Source organism: Capsicum annuum, chromosome 4, assembly GCF_002878395.1.
Source record: "Capsicum annuum cultivar UCD-10X-F1 chromosome 4, UCD10Xv1.1, whole genome shotgun sequence".
NCBI lineage: Eukaryota > Viridiplantae > Streptophyta > Magnoliopsida > Solanales > Solanaceae > Capsicum > Capsicum annuum.
In genome coordinates, this window is record NC_061114.1 from 221,616,977 (window position 1) to 221,633,406 (window position 16,430).

Below are 16,430 nucleotides of genomic sequence, written 5' to 3' on the forward strand. Positions count from 1 at the left end.
TTGAATACATGACCTCTTAATTACATGATATCAACTTAATCAATTACTCCAATATTCTCTTTTAAAATTAGAATTAACAACAATATGCACAACATATTCCATATAATTATAAGTGAAATCTAAAAAATATAGAATATAAGCAAATCTTATTATATTTGTGAAAATAAAGCTACATTTTTTAAAGATGGATCGAAAAGACAATAAATAAACAAACTAAAATGGAGGAAATACTTTTTACATAAATAAACAAAAAATAAATGATAACCATGTTAGGTAGTGGTTACTTTGTGTGTAGAAAGATCAAACATCCTAGGACGAGGTGCCCATGCAACCACATATCTGTCCCATGCTTTTAATTTTTTAAACAAAACATCATGGTGGGGATGCACTATTACACTTAATTATCAACAAACGACAAGTCAAAATGGTAACATGCATGGTCCTAAATCTTTCCAAAAGATCTTTTAATAGTATCTTTTATAGGATGAGATAAAGAAGAATAATTTTGATATAAGACATAAATTTGTTTTTTTATATTAAATTTTATATATATATATATATATATATATATATATATATTGCCTTCAAAAGTTATATCTAAAACTTCATGATTAGTCATTGGTCATTAAGTTACAATTTTTAGATGTTTCTCGCACCACTAATATTTCAAAGTAGTACTTTTTTATTACTATCATTTTTGTATTCGGACCTGCAAAATAGAGGTGTTTCTTTACACAGAAGTAGAGAATTCGAGTGAAGTTGGGTAAAATTCTGGTCATTTTTTTTTTTCCATAGTGCACTATAGCAATTATACTTTATGTCATGTCACCTCATCAAAACAATTCCATACTGATATTAGATATCTCATGATTTTCTTTCCTTTGAACAAAAAGAAGAAAAAAACCGTGTTGTACGCATTAAAATCCGTAAAAATCTTAGGACCTGTGCAGCCATAATTTATTTCTATTTATTTTTACTTTTTTTTATTTAATTTAAAAATCAGTGTTTGGCCGTAAAAATAAATTTAAAGAACAACATAGAAAATACTTTTTGCTTTACTTTTTTTTTTTTTGAATGTTGTGTTTAAGTACATTCAAACATTAAAATCATTTCAAACAGTAAAGAATACAATCAAGCACAACTCCATATTCAATTCTTATTTCATAAATTTCAAATAACATTAATAATATATCTAGTATGATCGAACTTTATACTTCTCAAACTTCACTTATGAGCAGAGGCGGACCCACATGGTGCCTCGAGGGTGCACGTGTACCCGGTAACTTTTTAAAAAAATTATATATATACGTATATATATCCTACTAAAGCGTTAATATATTTAATTGTGCACACTTAGTAATAAAACTTGTGTACCCTTAGTAATAAAACTTGTGTGGGTGCATTGGTTTAGAACTCAAACGCTGACGCCCTTCTATCCTTGACATTGTGTGTTCGATTCTTGATAGAGTCTCTTGATTTTATTCATTTTACTTCTCCTTTATACATTTGAATGCCACCAGATGCTAATAGGTACACATTTCTTCCTTTTATTTTTTTATTTTTTTATTCAAATTTAGGTAATGTTAATTGCTTTTAATATTTACTTGTTGCTTGAAAGTTAGTGTGTAAAATTTACTTATTTCTTTTTTCTTGTTTCTACTTAAGTTCATGGGATTTGATTAAAAATAAATAAATAAATAATTATTTTTACTTATATTCTTGATGAAATTTTTTATTTTGTAGGAATTTGTAATTGATTTTTGTGAATTGAAATGGATAGATATTATTCTCCTCAATCAAATTTTAGTTTTAAAGACAATTCTCATCGCCTTAGCAAAAGCAAAAAAAGACAAAAAAATTTTCAAGGTCCATTATATTTAAATAAAAATTACAAATAAAACGTGAGATTTAACAAAAAAAGGCATAAAGGAGAAAAATATAAATATATGTCTAGTTCAAGACTAATAATATAAGCATGAATGACAAATATATGAACACACAGAAATTATTTTTTTTATTAAGTGAAATATCAATTGTTTAGTGTTCGTATCTCCATAAAAGTCTCATTGACAAGAGAAAGTATATTTTATACATTAGAACCTAAGCTGCACATTAAACGAGGCGAGCAATCAACACAAATTTAAATTTTTATTCAGAATTTATACACATCTTTAATAATATTGATGCACTCCTAGACTTCAAATCCTGATCACTAATACAATATCATCGATGATGAAGTTTACATTTACGTTACTTCCACTCTAAAGGAGAGAGCGTTTTACAAATTTAAATAAAGCAAAAAATATTTGAAATGGACCGAAAGCTATTTAATAGCCAGCTAGCCTATATATAGACAGAAGAGTACAAATGCATAAATTTTAGGGTAACCATGTGTTATTTAATTACTTCAACTGACATTCAAATGTGCTGTAAAAATCCTCTAACAACCCCCAGTTCTTATCCTTCGCTGGTAAAAACAATGGGTAAAAGCAAAAAATGAAGTAACAGTATGATCCTTTTTTATCCCATTTAACAACTTACCAATGACCACGTTGTGTAAATATTTATTCAAATCGAATGTTTATCATAGAGCAATTCTCATTTGGTAAGTGAGTGTTATAAATTAACCCGAGAGTTTAATCCAAAAGAATAGCTTGATAGGTGGGAGAATTTATTTGATTTATAATTTCATTAATATTTTTCTATTTTTTCAATGTGAGTCAATTGATTCATAACAGTATGTTATAAATTATATTTAATATAATAAAAATTAAATAATTATTTTTAATATGTTGAATAAATAAAGTTGGACAGAAAGAATAATTTATATTTATCATTTAAAATAAGATAAACACCACTGGAATTTGGAAGATACGTTGATCATTTATGAATTTACAGAAATTTTACTGGTTAATTTTATGTTTTATGTTTCTGTTTGTCATGCATTTTACTTAGATATAAATAGTGGGAGGTAAATAATGAGTTAAATATTTTCTGTTTTGTCAGACCCACTGGTTAATTAATTAGTACTTCCTGCGTTTTATAATAAGTTAATTGTTAAATTTTGATATATATATTAAGAAAAAAAATAAAGATATAAATTTATCATATCTTTTTATTTTTACCCTCTTCAAAAAGTAAAGACACATGATACATCACTCCCAATGCATATTTAATAGAGGATAAATTTGAAAAAAAATTCCAACATTTACATTGAATTATGAACCATTCATTTATTTTAAAACATTAGAATTGCTCTAACAATTCACTAATTGTGAAACGGACCGAGTATTAGTTAGAAAAAACACAATTTTAATGGACCACCAACTTTTCTCCTGGCTAAATATTCCCCCTTTATAACCATCCATCAATGAATGCTTCACTTCATCAATTTTCTCTTGAATTTTCAGCTCAGAATTAAAGATGAAGTTAATTCTAGCAACTTTGTTTTTGGTCACTCTTGTTCTTAACCCTTCTTTCATTCAAACCACCATGGCTGGTTCAAGTAAGTACCAATTTCTTCATCATCTTTAAAGTTTCAACTTTATTCCTTTTTAATAATCATGTTGTTTAGGGTCGGAGCATTCTACAAAAAATGTATGTTATTTCTACATGATTAAAATTATTTTTATGTATATATAATTGATATAGAACACCTTCAACTAGTTTGCATGTATATTTTGAAACCCTTAATAAAAATTATGTGTGAATCAATGTGTGTGTATTTTTCGATTAATTTTATGGTACATGTTTATCTTTACTAACACAAGTATCTAGGAATTCTCTCCACCAACCCATGGATAGATAGAAAAAAGAGAAGTGCCTAATTGCACCTAGTATTTCTGTTACTTTCTACCTAACACATATATGAGATAATTTTGTTAATTAAAGTTTAGACAGATCTAATTCCACCTAGTATCACTTTACACATAAATGTCACATAATTTTGTTCATTAAAATTTAGACACATAGCTAGAAATACCTGTTAGTATCTAATATTTTTTGCTACTTTCCATCAGGATAGACATCAAATAATTTTATTTATCAATTATCTAGATGTTGTTGCCTTCACTAAAAATCAAATCTAAAACTTCAAGATTCTCAATTCACTTTAGAAATGAACTTGAGTGTTCTGTTCTTTTCTTTTTATAAATGCTTTTACGTTATATATGCTCTAATTAGGAGTTGGGGATTGTGTTTTTTTTTTTTTTTAAATTATTGTAAGGTTTTTGTGATTCAAAGTGCAAGCAAAGATGTTCAAAAGCAGGACTTGCTGACAGGTGCTTGAAGTACTGTGGTATTTGCTGTGAACAATGCAAGTGTGTCCCTTCTGGAACTTATGGCAACAAACATGAATGTCCTTGCTACAGGGACAAGAAAAACTCCAAGGGCAAACCTAAATGCCCATGAATTTTTATGTGTAACAAAATTATCTATGTGGTCAAATCTGGTCTTTACATATAAGTTTTCTAAGACATAATTAATAATATATATAGTGTGAAGATTAGACAAAACAAAAAATAATAGTTTATTGCCAATAAATAAATGGGGTTGTGCCTTTGAGGTCTCTTTTGTAATTTTCTGGTTTGTTTTCATCTCTTGAATTTTTTGCTTGTTAAATGTATTGGGGTTTTGAATTTTTATAAATAATAATAATTTGTAGTAGTTTGCTAGAATAGATTCGCTTATTTCTTCCTCTTTGGATCGTTGGTGCAAGTTATGAAATAGTAATTATACTCAAATAGTTAGTGTAGTCTATTTTTTGGTGTATAGAAAAATCTTTCCTTTTTGATCGGGATAAGGTAAAATCTGTGTACATTGAATCCTCAACCGTAAACATATTGAGCTTTTACCTCTTAATAGCAGAATTAATCTGACCAGTAAGTGTTGGGGAAAAAGTCCATGGCCACCTTCTCTTAAATATTTGAAATTTGTGAATTAGTACTAATAATTACACATCAAATAATTCTTTTTTAATTGGAAAAATATTCAAACACATCATTGAACTTTGAGAAAAGCTCACGTATGTCATTCATTGAAAGTTCAATCTATTTATGTCATTATCTTTATACAAAAATTTATTTATGTTATTATTTTTTAACTAAAAGTAAGAATGATGTTGCAATATTATTTTTATAGATATTTCTGTACACCTTTCACTCTACACAGAAGTAGAGACTTCGAGTGGAGTTTGGGTAAAATCTTTGCTCAATTTTTTCATTAGTGCACTTAGCAATTATAATTGTGTCATGTCACCTCATCAAACAATTCACTACTGAAATGACATGATTTTATTTTCTTTGACAAAAAGAAAAAGGAAAATCATATATGAAAACCTTAGGACGTACTATTAAATTATCTAATTTTTATTTTAAATAATTCTTTTACTTAATTCGAAAATCAATATTTCATCAAATAGAGTTTAAATTCCAACTTGAAATTATATTTTAAATTTAAAAAACAAGTTAAAAAACCTTTTTTTTCCCAATTTACTTTTCTTTTTTAAAATCATATTTGAGTATATTCAAGCATGTGCATACCATTTCAAATTTGTAAAAAATTTAATCCAGCACAACTTCATATTCAATTCTAATTCCATTCCATAAATTTCAAATAATAATAACAATTGACCAAGTCTGATCCGACCTCGTACTCTTCAGCTCCCTTATGGGATCAATGATTCACAAATAAAATTTAAAGAGAATAAAATGCATACATATCTCGATAATTTTAAATAAAATAAAAAATATCTAAAATCGAGCTAATGCTATTTTTCTCTTTGTTCTAAATTTTTTAATTTGATCTTTTATTTTACTTGTTCTTTTTTATTAATCAAAAAGAGATAAATTTTTTTTCATATTTTATTCTTTGCATTAATTAATTTTTTTCAAATTAAATTATAAATATTATTTAATAGAAGCATTATAATAAACTAGTCATGTTATTAATTAGTTTTTTAATCTCAATTTGAAACGGATAATTTGAGAAGAATGAAATATTTAATAACCAACTTGCATATATGCCAAACATAGGAATACTAATAAAGACAGAAGAGTACAAATGCATAAAATTTAGTGTAACCATGTGTTATTTAATACTCCTTCCTTCATTCTTATATTACTTGTTTCAAATTAACTTGACATATTGATTAAGAAAAATAATTAATAATGTAATTAGTTTATTATAATATATTTATTAAATGATGTTTATATTTTAATTTGAAGAAAAAGTAATTATTGCAAAAGGTAGAATATGAAAAAATTCTTTTATCTCTTTTATTTGTGAAAAAATGATAAATAAAATGAGAAATAAAATTAGAAAATTTAGGACAAGTATGATGGAGAAAGTATTTTCAACCGACATTTGTGCAATTAAAATCCTCCAACAACCCCATGTCCTTCGTTAGTAAAACAATTGTTAAAACTTAAAAGCAAAAAATGAAATAACAGTATGATCCTTTCTTATCCCATGTAATTTGTAACTACTTATAAATCACGTTGGATGAATACTTATTCACATTAATGGTGGAGTTAAGATTTTCACAGGTTCAAAAGTAAATATATGAACTGATCGAACGAGTTCAATATCTATTATATATATACAAAAAATAATTTTAATTATTAATAAATAGTATAATTTTTGGTCTAAGAAGACTCGGATGAACTCTCCTGTCCAAAGGTGGCTCTGCCCCGAAAAGCAATTTTCACGTTGCAAGACAGTTAAAGTTAAATACTGGATTAGTATGCTAATTTATGTTGATTATCCATTGTACATAGGATAGACACAATGTAGACATGCGGTGATAATATTGAGTTTACACAAATTTTGCATGGAAGTAAGGGGTCTTTCAAAAACTATATTTCTATTTCCACGAATAGTATTACATCAATTATGAGATTTCACTAATAAAGTAAAAATATAATAAAACATAACTTCATCTTCAATCTCATAATTCAAATAAAATAAAATAAATATTTAGAATATATAATCAAATGTCTACTAATTTACTATGATTAGTGAGAAATTGAAGTGAGTATGTATTAATTATGATTAATTATGTACAATCCATATATTAAAAAAAAAACTACATCATATATTGATTAGTTTCTCTCTGTCATGCATTTTACTTAGATATAAGTAGTGGGAGGTGAATAGTGAGTTAAATGTTTTGTGTTTTGTCAGACGGATTGGTGTACTTAATTAGTTGGAAAAAAAACACAATTTTAATGGACCACCAACTTTTCTCCTGGCTATATATTCCCCTCTTTATGCTTCACTTCATCAATTTTCTCTTGAATTTTCAGCTCAGAATTAAAGATGAATTAATTCTAGCAACTTTGCTTTTGGTCACTCTTGTTCTTACCCTTCTTTCATTCAAACCACCATGGCTGGTTTAAGTACGTACCAATTTCTTCATCATCTTTAAAGTTTCAACCTTTATTCCTTTTTTAATAATCATGGTGTTTTTGACATTTTGCGTGTAACCTCAGTTAAATTTTACAATACTTATTATCTCTCACTAACACGAAAGTATTGAATAATTCTCTCCACCAACCAATGGGATAGATGGGAAAGCACACCTAGTATTCATTGCTAGTTCTACCAGCATAGATATTACTTTTTCAGTTCAATTTATGTGGCATGTTTCGCTTCTTGAAATTTAAATATGTTTATGATTGACCGTAATTTTTTCACTTATGTTTCAAATATTTTTGAATAATTAATTATTATGACATAAAATCGTTTACGAAGATTTTAAATAAATAGATTTTATTTTAAAAAAACTGAACATGATCAAATTTACCTTTTTTGAATCTCAAAAAAACGAAATATCTCAAATAAATTGGGACAGAGGAAGTATATAATTTGGACATTTTTAGTACTTCCACCAACATAAATTAAATGTTAATATTAAATAACTCTGTCCATCAAAAACTTGGACAGATGTAAAAATTACCTATGAGCACCTAGTATTTTTATTACAGTTTTTCACCAGCACAGATATCAGGTAAATTCACCTACTAAAATTTGGACAAATAAGTAGAAATTACATACTAATAATATTTTTACCTCTGCTAAAAATTGAACCTTACATGTCCACTTTATTGTCCATTAACTAGTAGTTTTTAGCCTCTATCAAAAATTGAATCTAAAACCTCATAATTCTCGATCCACATAGTCCACAACACCTTGCACCTTGGATGCTTTCTTTTTTCTTTTTAAATGTTGTTAAGATTTATATGCTCAAATTATGAGTTGTGGTTGTTGTTGTAAGGTTTTTGTGATTCAAAGTGCAAGCAAAGATGTTCAAAAGCAGGACTTGCTGACAGGTGCTTGAAGTACTGTGGTATTTGTTGTGAACAATGCAAGTGTGTCCCTTCTGGAACTTATGTATGGAAACAAACATGAATGTCCTTGCTACAGGGACAAGAAAAACTCTAAAGGCAAACCTAAATGCCCATGAACTTCTCTCTGTGGTCAAATCTGGTCTTTACATGTAAGTTTTCTAAGACATAATTAGTAATATATATAGTGTGAAGATTAAACTAAACAAAAAATAATAGTTTATTGCCAATATAAATAAATGGGGTTGTAACTTTGAGGCCTCTTTTGTAATTTTCTGGTTTGTTTTCATCTATTGAATTTTTTTGCTTGTTATATGTATTGGGGTTTTGAATTTTTATAAATAATAGTTTATTTATTATTTATTGAGCTTTTACCTCCTAATAGCAGAATTAATCTGACTAGTAAATGTTGTGGAATAAGTCCATGGCCGCCTTCACGTCAATATTTGAAATTTGTGAATTAGTACTAATAATTACACATGAAATAATTCTTTTTTAATTGGGAAAATATTCAAATACATCATTGAACTTTGAGAAAAGCTCACTTATATTGTCCCCATCAATAGTTTGATTTATTTATGTTATTGTCGTTATACAAATTGTCCATCAATAGTTTACTTATGTCATTATTTTTAAATTGAAAATAAAAATGATTTTGCAATATCGTTTTCTCCACATGACCTCTTATTAAAAGTTTACGTCATCAAAATTAAATCAACTCACCCTTAACCTATTTAAAGTTAGCTGATTAATTTTTAAAATTAAAAGCACAACCCATTACCACCAAATCGGATCCACCCTTCTGAATTTATTCAACTTTCTCATTGAAATATAACAAAACACAATACATTAACTGGGTCAGGGTTTTATTTTTAAAGGATTTTGAGTTGTTGGGAATTCATGGTTCCCGTTAACAGGTTTGTGGTTAGCCAGTAATAGGTGGTGAGTTGGTTTAATTTTGGTGACGTGAATCTCTAATAAGGGGCCACGTGAAGAAAATAATATTGCAAAATCATTTTTGTTTTTAATTAAAAATAATAAAGTAAATGGACTTTCGCATAACATCAATGAAACAAGTGAGCCACACTTTTTAACAATTAGATGAGTCCGTTTTTAAAATTCAATGACCTATTTAAATCTTTTCCTTCTGAATAAAAGAAGACTTGAATTAAAGCAATCTCTTAGTATTTTTGATCCCCAAAAGTTAATAAGTTAATGGAGGGGTGTTTGTGAACCATTAACATGATCACATCAAACGGCTGTGTGTCTGCAAGTGAATGAATACAGTTTATAAATTAAATATTATAAGTAGATTAAGGATGTTAATTTGAGGGGTATTTTTGAACCAAAAAAGTTCACAATAAAGTGCTTCAACTAGGCGATTCGGGATCACGATTTCAAATCTTAAATTCTCTAAAACAGCAGGATTTAAAATTTCGAACTTTTTGAAATGTAAAATTTGGCCCAATTTGGAAATCTATAGGAGAATAGTTGCAACTGCAATCACATTAAGCAACAGATACTCTCATTCACATAAAACGAATACTAAAAGTGCTTATTCAACAAATAGTCTACATGCCCTACATTAATATATGATATAACAACCAACAGCAGCGTAGAACCAAAAAATATACAGTACGATTTCTATGAGCCATTTAGATCACATTGAGGCTCCGGTTACATACGCAGCTTTATGCTCCTACAAGTTCAGATCTTAACGTACATAGAAAACAAACAACATAAGATAAAATGGATACTAGGATGTGCTACTGAACACCAAAATTCCGTCGGACAAATCAAAAAAATAAAGGCACAATAGTAGTGTCAACTACCCTTGAGTTACCTTATACCTGTCGCTTGTGGAATCTTGTACTGTATAGTGGTTCCTTCTTGCTAAACAACCGATCAAGGATCTTCTTCCCGTAGAGGTTACTTTGCATAGATGCAGAGTTCACGTAGATTAGATTGTACAGGGCATTGAAGACATGGCCCTGCTCAGTCAAATCAGCAAAATGAACAACGTTTTAATAACTGGCAATATAGATTTTAAACGGAAAAAAATTATATAGAATCAACACCAACGTTGTTGGAGTGACGCTAAGGTAGATGGCTATGATAAACAAGTTGAAATCAGGTCTACAAGAATCGAATATGGGGACATTCTAACGAGTCAAAATAGGGGTTGATGTTTTCGCAATGGTAAGTGGATCAATTTCACCGTTCTTTCATGTCTCGGCCATGTGTTCTCATCAGAAGCCTGTTTCCAACCTGACTTAACAAACATTAAGCAAAGTTTTCTATAACGAAATGTCTTTAGCTGCAAAATGTAACATCTCACACCTACAGATCTATATAAATGGGGGAGATAGTTAGCAAGCACTCTTTTGACATAGAATACTGCAGCAACAGAAGTTTGCACCAAACTATTGCTATGCTAGCTCCTGTGTGTCATAGGAGTAGGCCACTGAGAAAGGTTGACAAGAAGATAAATAGCAACTTCCTCTCTACAGAACATGCAAGCTAAGTGCATAAAACACAGAATCTATTATACTAATATAATATGATTTGATTATCATGTTTTAGTTGTTATGAAATTTCTCTTTCTGAGAAGAAAAGAGTAAAAGACAGAAAAAACTAAGAGCATATGCTTTCATGAGAATCAGTGGATGGAGCCAAATCTGATCACTGAAGCACATGGGAATGATTATCACATCGACACATCCACTACCGGCTATTGCAAGTCTGTTTCTAGCAGTCGCTACTATAGTGAGAAATGCTTTTTATTAGTCGCATGCGTCTGTATAGGTTCTCCAACTTTCTAGGAGAAATTCTAGGGAGTACAACTCTCAATCATGCCATGCAAGTTTGTTTTAAAATATAAGTGAAGGGCTATGCAAAAATATACTACCCCGGGAACTTAAACATCGCAGCTTGGCACACTTACGTATTTCTTGAATATATAATAGACCCAAGAGATATTTGGATTACCCTCATAGATAAGAACATCTAAACCATAATAATATACCCTGGATAATTTTTTGTATTTTTTATCCAAATCCTGAAATTCAAAATTGGTCATACATCACCAATCTAAAAGCCAGAAGTGTCATCAATGCATACTGATTTAGCTCTGTGGTTTCCCTTCATACTATCTGCTTCAATATTAAAAATAGCTCATAAGAGCCACGCCTATGATTTTAGAACGCTTTTACCATGCAAGCAATGCTTAGAAAAAGAGTACCCCTGGAAGGTTGTTTTAATCCAAAGCTGACTTAGAACCTCCATGAGGCTCACTTTGTTTCTTGTCCGATAAGCAGATCATAGACCAATGAATTTTGTGAACTAAACTTACCTTTGAAATTTGCAGTGCCGTCTGGATGACAAAGTTACCATAAGGGTCCACCAGTAGCATTGAAGCACTTGAACTTCTGAGCAACTCGCTGATAATTCTAGTGCAGTGCTCTTCTCCTGACTCGAGGATAATTTTCTCAACAACATTACTAGCGTACTTATTGCATGAAAGAGTCACAAAGTTCCCTTGAAGCCTGTCCAGTAAAGTTTCTGTAACTCTTGGTAACTTCAGTCCCACAAGATGTTGCACCACATAGTTGCTAAATGGAATGGAACGTAAAAGCAATTAGACCTATATAGCATCTTTGACCTTCACACATTACATAACACACAAGAAAAAGAAAAAGAGTTATACCCGTATTGATCTTCTGATAGCTGCACTGCATTTGTTAATATCTCAGCTATTAGGCGATCTCTGAGTTCTCCACGAGAAGATTCTACGCATGACTGCAGCACACAGCACCCGCTTTTTTGGGTCGCAATTGCAAAGCAGTTATTTGCAATTTCATTTAGAAGATGCTGCAATATGCAGTTTATTTGTGAGATAGTTGTTTCAGGCAAAAATCTAAGTTAAACAGAAGCATTAATCTAGCTAATGGAAGAGGCAGGATACAGGGAGAAACACCTTGCACCTTATACAGAGAAGAGTGACATGAGATTGATAGTAAGCAAGGGTTTTTATTTATTTTCGGCAATATATGAATAAAACATATATATGAATTACATTTTAGTAATATTATAGGAAAGCAATAAAAGAAGAAACGATAATCTTGATGAAATTGTGCATAACACAAACTTGCAAAGAGACTTAGAGAGCAGCTCTGTGCGTTAAAATGACATCTACCAACTCTACGCGATAAAAATCTGATAATTTCAAGAGTAACTTGCACAAATTAATGGAGCATAAATACTTTCAATATGCAGATGGACAACTTAAAAGAGAAAAGAAAAGGAATATGAAGATGAGGAAAAGGAGTGATAACTTGACAATAACCAACAGAAGCTAGTGTAATTTCATTGACTAGAAATAACAAGAATTTTCATTCTATTATGCCTACTTCTTCTTTGAACCAATACTATATACGTGAACTTTTTCATTCTTAAAAGGTTTTTCCATTTACATCTATTTATCATGTAATCTCTACCGAGTTTATATCTTATAAATCACAACTCTCATGTTACATTTATTGGTATCTAACCTCTAATGTCAAATTAGACGGACCAGGCTACATGAACACTTTCTATCCGTAAAGGTGGATTCGGGTCAATTTCATTCCATTACTAAATAATTTCAGGCAAATTAGGTTCTTTAGAACTAAATACTCGTACTTATCTCAACTAAACTTTTATGTATTCTTTACTTATTGTATTCGGCTCTTAGCTAAATCAGATTGACTCCGAGTTGTAAATTTGTTTGACTGCCTTTGATGAGATTTTTGATCCATCTAGTCCCTTTTGACTATGTTCAAACATAAACATCTGAGAAACATTGGTGCGTATTAAAGTCTACATAAGCACAACTAAACCTTATCAAGCAACCTTCCTTCATTTTATTCTCTATGGGGCAGTTTGGTTACAGGATTAGGTGAGCTACCCCATTGTCAAGCAACCTTCCTTGCTTTGCCTTCCACCTTTTAAGGTGCTCTTTTATCACATATTACTCTTGTGGCATTCCTCTTTTCAACCATCCTACTGTAACATTATGCGTTAAATTTTATTTATATGCTATTCTCCTGGAAAACTGATAATAGGTATCTATATTTTCTTCATTTAAGCACTATAATCTTATTTATTCCTTACTTTCCAAGTAGCGTGTTCTTGGGTAAGAAAGTATAATGTGAAATATAAAAATGTTGTATAAGCATATGCATGTTATCATCCGTTTTTCCTCTAGAGTTACTTTAGAGGAATGTCTTGCTGAAAGGTTTTAGGCAAGAGTATAAGTACAGGTAAACAAGCAAAAATATAAAAACCATGTATCTTCCTATGTCGCTCAGACTCTTCGAAAATGTCATTAGGTGCATGCCGGATCCTCCAATGATGGTATATTTTTTGGAGAGTCCGGCAACAAAGGCGTCTTCTACAACAAAACCTATACAGTCACAGACACATATATACATAAAAAGGGATTAAATGGGTACACATGCATAAAGAAAACAACCCAGTGACTTCAAAAACTTAATCTGCCACCATATAGCCAGGCTAAACTTTCCATGGTGTAAATTGAATGACCCATATATCATATTGAAACACCTTTTAAGAGGATACTTACAACTATATCAATAAGAGAAGGAACTACAATACTTATATCATACAATATCCTTACTCAGAATACCAGTTCATATACTCGCCATTGCTACTTCTACTCGACGCACACAACTATAACCTTCATATATTTATCCATTTACACATAAACATGACAGAAGAACAATATACTCTGGATTTTAAGATGATGAATCAAAATATGAAGAAGTAAACACAAGATGATGAATCGAAATAAGAAGTAAACACAGGAAAATTAGTTGAAACAAGCAAGTGCTTCCGTCATCTTGTGGTTGATGAACCACTTGACCCTACCTCGCGCTGTCCTTTGGACAACTAGTTGAAACAAGCAAGTGCATTATACCACACCATTTCATATATGATACGAGTGAGAACAAAAATCAAAACTTTTAACTCTTTCTTTATTAACAAGAACATAGAATAAAGCCTCAATTTCAATACTAATAATTTAATAAAAGGTGGGGCACACAGGAAGGAAAAAGACAATTCCAATCACATAAATACAAGGATTATGAATTGTTTTTGTTTACCCTGGTGTACTCAATAGAGAATGTCTTCACACAATATTGTATCACATGCTGACCACTCTGATCATTAGCCAGTGCAACAGCTACAGGGGTTATAGCAGATAAAATCAATGATCTTTGCTGAGGAGTACTAAGATTGTCCAACAACTTCTGCATTGCCCGAGCCCTGGAAAAAAAATAGATTTTAATTTAGACTTACATATCAAAGCATCCAAATTGAACCTTTTCTACAACAACAACAATATGCGGAGCCTGGATTTTTATTCATTTTACTCATTGGTCCAAAACATGAAAAGTAAACACACGAAGAAACTAAAGCAGGGTTCAAATCCATTACACATACATTAAAAATAACTTTAACCATGTATAGATAGTAGTTTTACAATGAAAGGGGTTCGGATGAACACCCTCGGCCAACTCCCTTCACTTTAGAGAGGGCTGTTTTCAATAGACCATCAAGAATTTGAATTTTTTTCTATTTAACCAAAAAGTAGATTAATTTAATCACACATACCCATGTTGGCTGAAACAAATACCAATAAACTGATGGGTATTTCTTGTAATTGCCTGAATAACACTAGTCCTTTGCTCCTCATTACACAGCACAAAAAGCTTCTGTATAACATAACTCCCTGACTGATTCTTCATCAAATCACCAACACTATCAATCAACTCATTAAGCATGCCTTCAATTTCCTCCTTATTCCCTTTCTCAAGTTTAGCCTGTAACATCTTACTCCCTTGTTGATCCTTGGCTAAAGCAACCATTTTCCCTCTCAATTCATTATTACCCATATTGTCCCTCGAATTGGGTGCCCCAAAATTCAGATTTCTTGATAAATAGGTGTTCGAGTAGTCATAAACCCAGGGCATAATTGGCAATACTGATGCCGTGCTGGGCAAGAAAGAACCAACATTGTAACCATTGTAGTTAAATCCCAAGTAATCATCTTCACTGTACACTTCTGTATTGCTGTTGTACCACGACTGTGATGGTGGTGGAACAAGAATATCCGGGCCCGGGGTCAGTTGGCCCGGGCCCACATTCAGATTCTGCTGGGCCCCATACATTCTACTGTAGGCCCGGAGAAAATCAGCATTGTTCATTCTTTCTTGAGCTCTATAACTCATCAACAACTCATCATCACCTACAATCCCCGCCGGAGTATCCACCGGAGAAACAAGTAACGACGGCGTCGGCGTACGGAGCCTCCGATCACCGCCAATCCTTAAACCACCAAACAACGACTCAATAGACGGCTGAGGATGAAACTCCGTTAACCCATTCCGTCGAAGTAACTCGCCGGAGTTATTTTCCGGCGTCTTACCTGAGTTATTTTCAGGGTTATTATTAACCCACTCCATAATCGGAGAGTATCGCCGTTACAGAAAAAAAAAAGATTTTCTTCTTGTTAGAGAAAAAAGGGTTTTAGTATACCCTATTTTTTATTTGGGTTCTATAAATAGAGTAATTAAATTTTTATATTATGTAGGAATATATAATAGTGATTAATATAAATAAGGATAAAGAAGAGATAAATATGGGAAGAGAATGAAGAGTTAGAGAAGAAGAGAAACACTGTACCAAATAATCTCCATGCAATATTTGGTAAAAAAATTCTGGCACGCGGCGTATAGTTTATTTAGTACTTTTTTTATTTTTATTTGAAAAGGCTTCCCACATGAGTAATTTGACTCATATAAGAAAACCAAAACTAAAATTATAATGTGATTCGACTAGTACTAGTTTTAAAAAAAAAAATTTAGTTTAATGTTGGTGGAATAAAAGTGATTAATTTATTTGATGGGATGTGGAGATTAGTTCTGAATTGGAATTTGAATAGAGTGTTTAAATTTAATATATATGGATAATATCTAATTTATATCGTAATATAATATTTTTATTAAAGGTGTTCAACTGATT

The 16,430-nt window shown here is 30.7% G+C and overlaps 2 protein-coding genes across 2 annotated transcripts; one reads left to right on the top strand and one right to left on the bottom strand.

Annotated features, from left to right (window-relative positions):
- The first annotated feature begins 3,368 nt into the window (after nt 1–3,368).
- On the top strand, nt 3,369–4,676 carry LOC107867209 (snakin-1). Its single transcript, XM_016713357.2, has 2 exons — nt 3,369–3,505; nt 4,226–4,676. The coding sequence occupies exons 1-2, from the start codon at nt 3,424–3,426 to the stop codon at nt 4,408–4,410; spliced, it is 267 nt and encodes an 88-aa protein (XP_016568843.1). The 5' UTR covers nt 3,369–3,423; the 3' UTR covers nt 4,411–4,676.
- Nucleotides 4,677–9,886: 5,210 nt separating this feature from the next.
- On the bottom strand, nt 9,887–16,117 carry LOC107869456 (pumilio homolog 15). The gene is made up of 5 exons (XM_016715991.2): nt 15,021–16,117; nt 14,510–14,672; nt 12,052–12,215; nt 11,698–11,956; nt 9,887–10,336 (listed from the first exon to the last, which is right to left on the bottom strand). Exons 1-5 carry the CDS (start codon nt 15,869–15,871, stop codon nt 10,190–10,192), a joined length of 1,584 nt encoding a protein of 527 aa, XP_016571477.1. The 5' UTR covers nt 15,872–16,117; the 3' UTR covers nt 9,887–10,189.
- Between the last annotated feature and the right edge of the window lie 313 nt (nt 16,118–16,430).

Coding starts and splice junctions, on each gene's coding strand:
- LOC107867209 (XM_016713357.2), top strand. CDS start 3,424: ATGAAGTTAATTCTAGCAACTTTGTTTTTGGTCACTCTTGTTCTTAAC. Junction 3,506..4,225: donor AACCACCATGGCTGGTTCAA/GTAAGTACCAAT, acceptor AATTATTGTAAG/GTTTTTGTGATTCAAAGTGC.
- LOC107869456 (XM_016715991.2), bottom strand. CDS start 15,871: ATGGAGTGGGTTAATAATAACCCTGAAAATAACTCAGGTAAGACGCCG. Junction 14,673..15,020: donor ATTTGTTTCAGCCAACATGG/GTATGTGTGATT, acceptor TTTTTTTTCCAG/GGCTCGGGCAATGCAGAAGT. Junction 10,337..11,697: donor CGGCACTGCAAATTTCAAAG/GTAAGTTTAGTT, acceptor TTGACTGAGCAG/GGCCATGTCTTCAATGCCCT.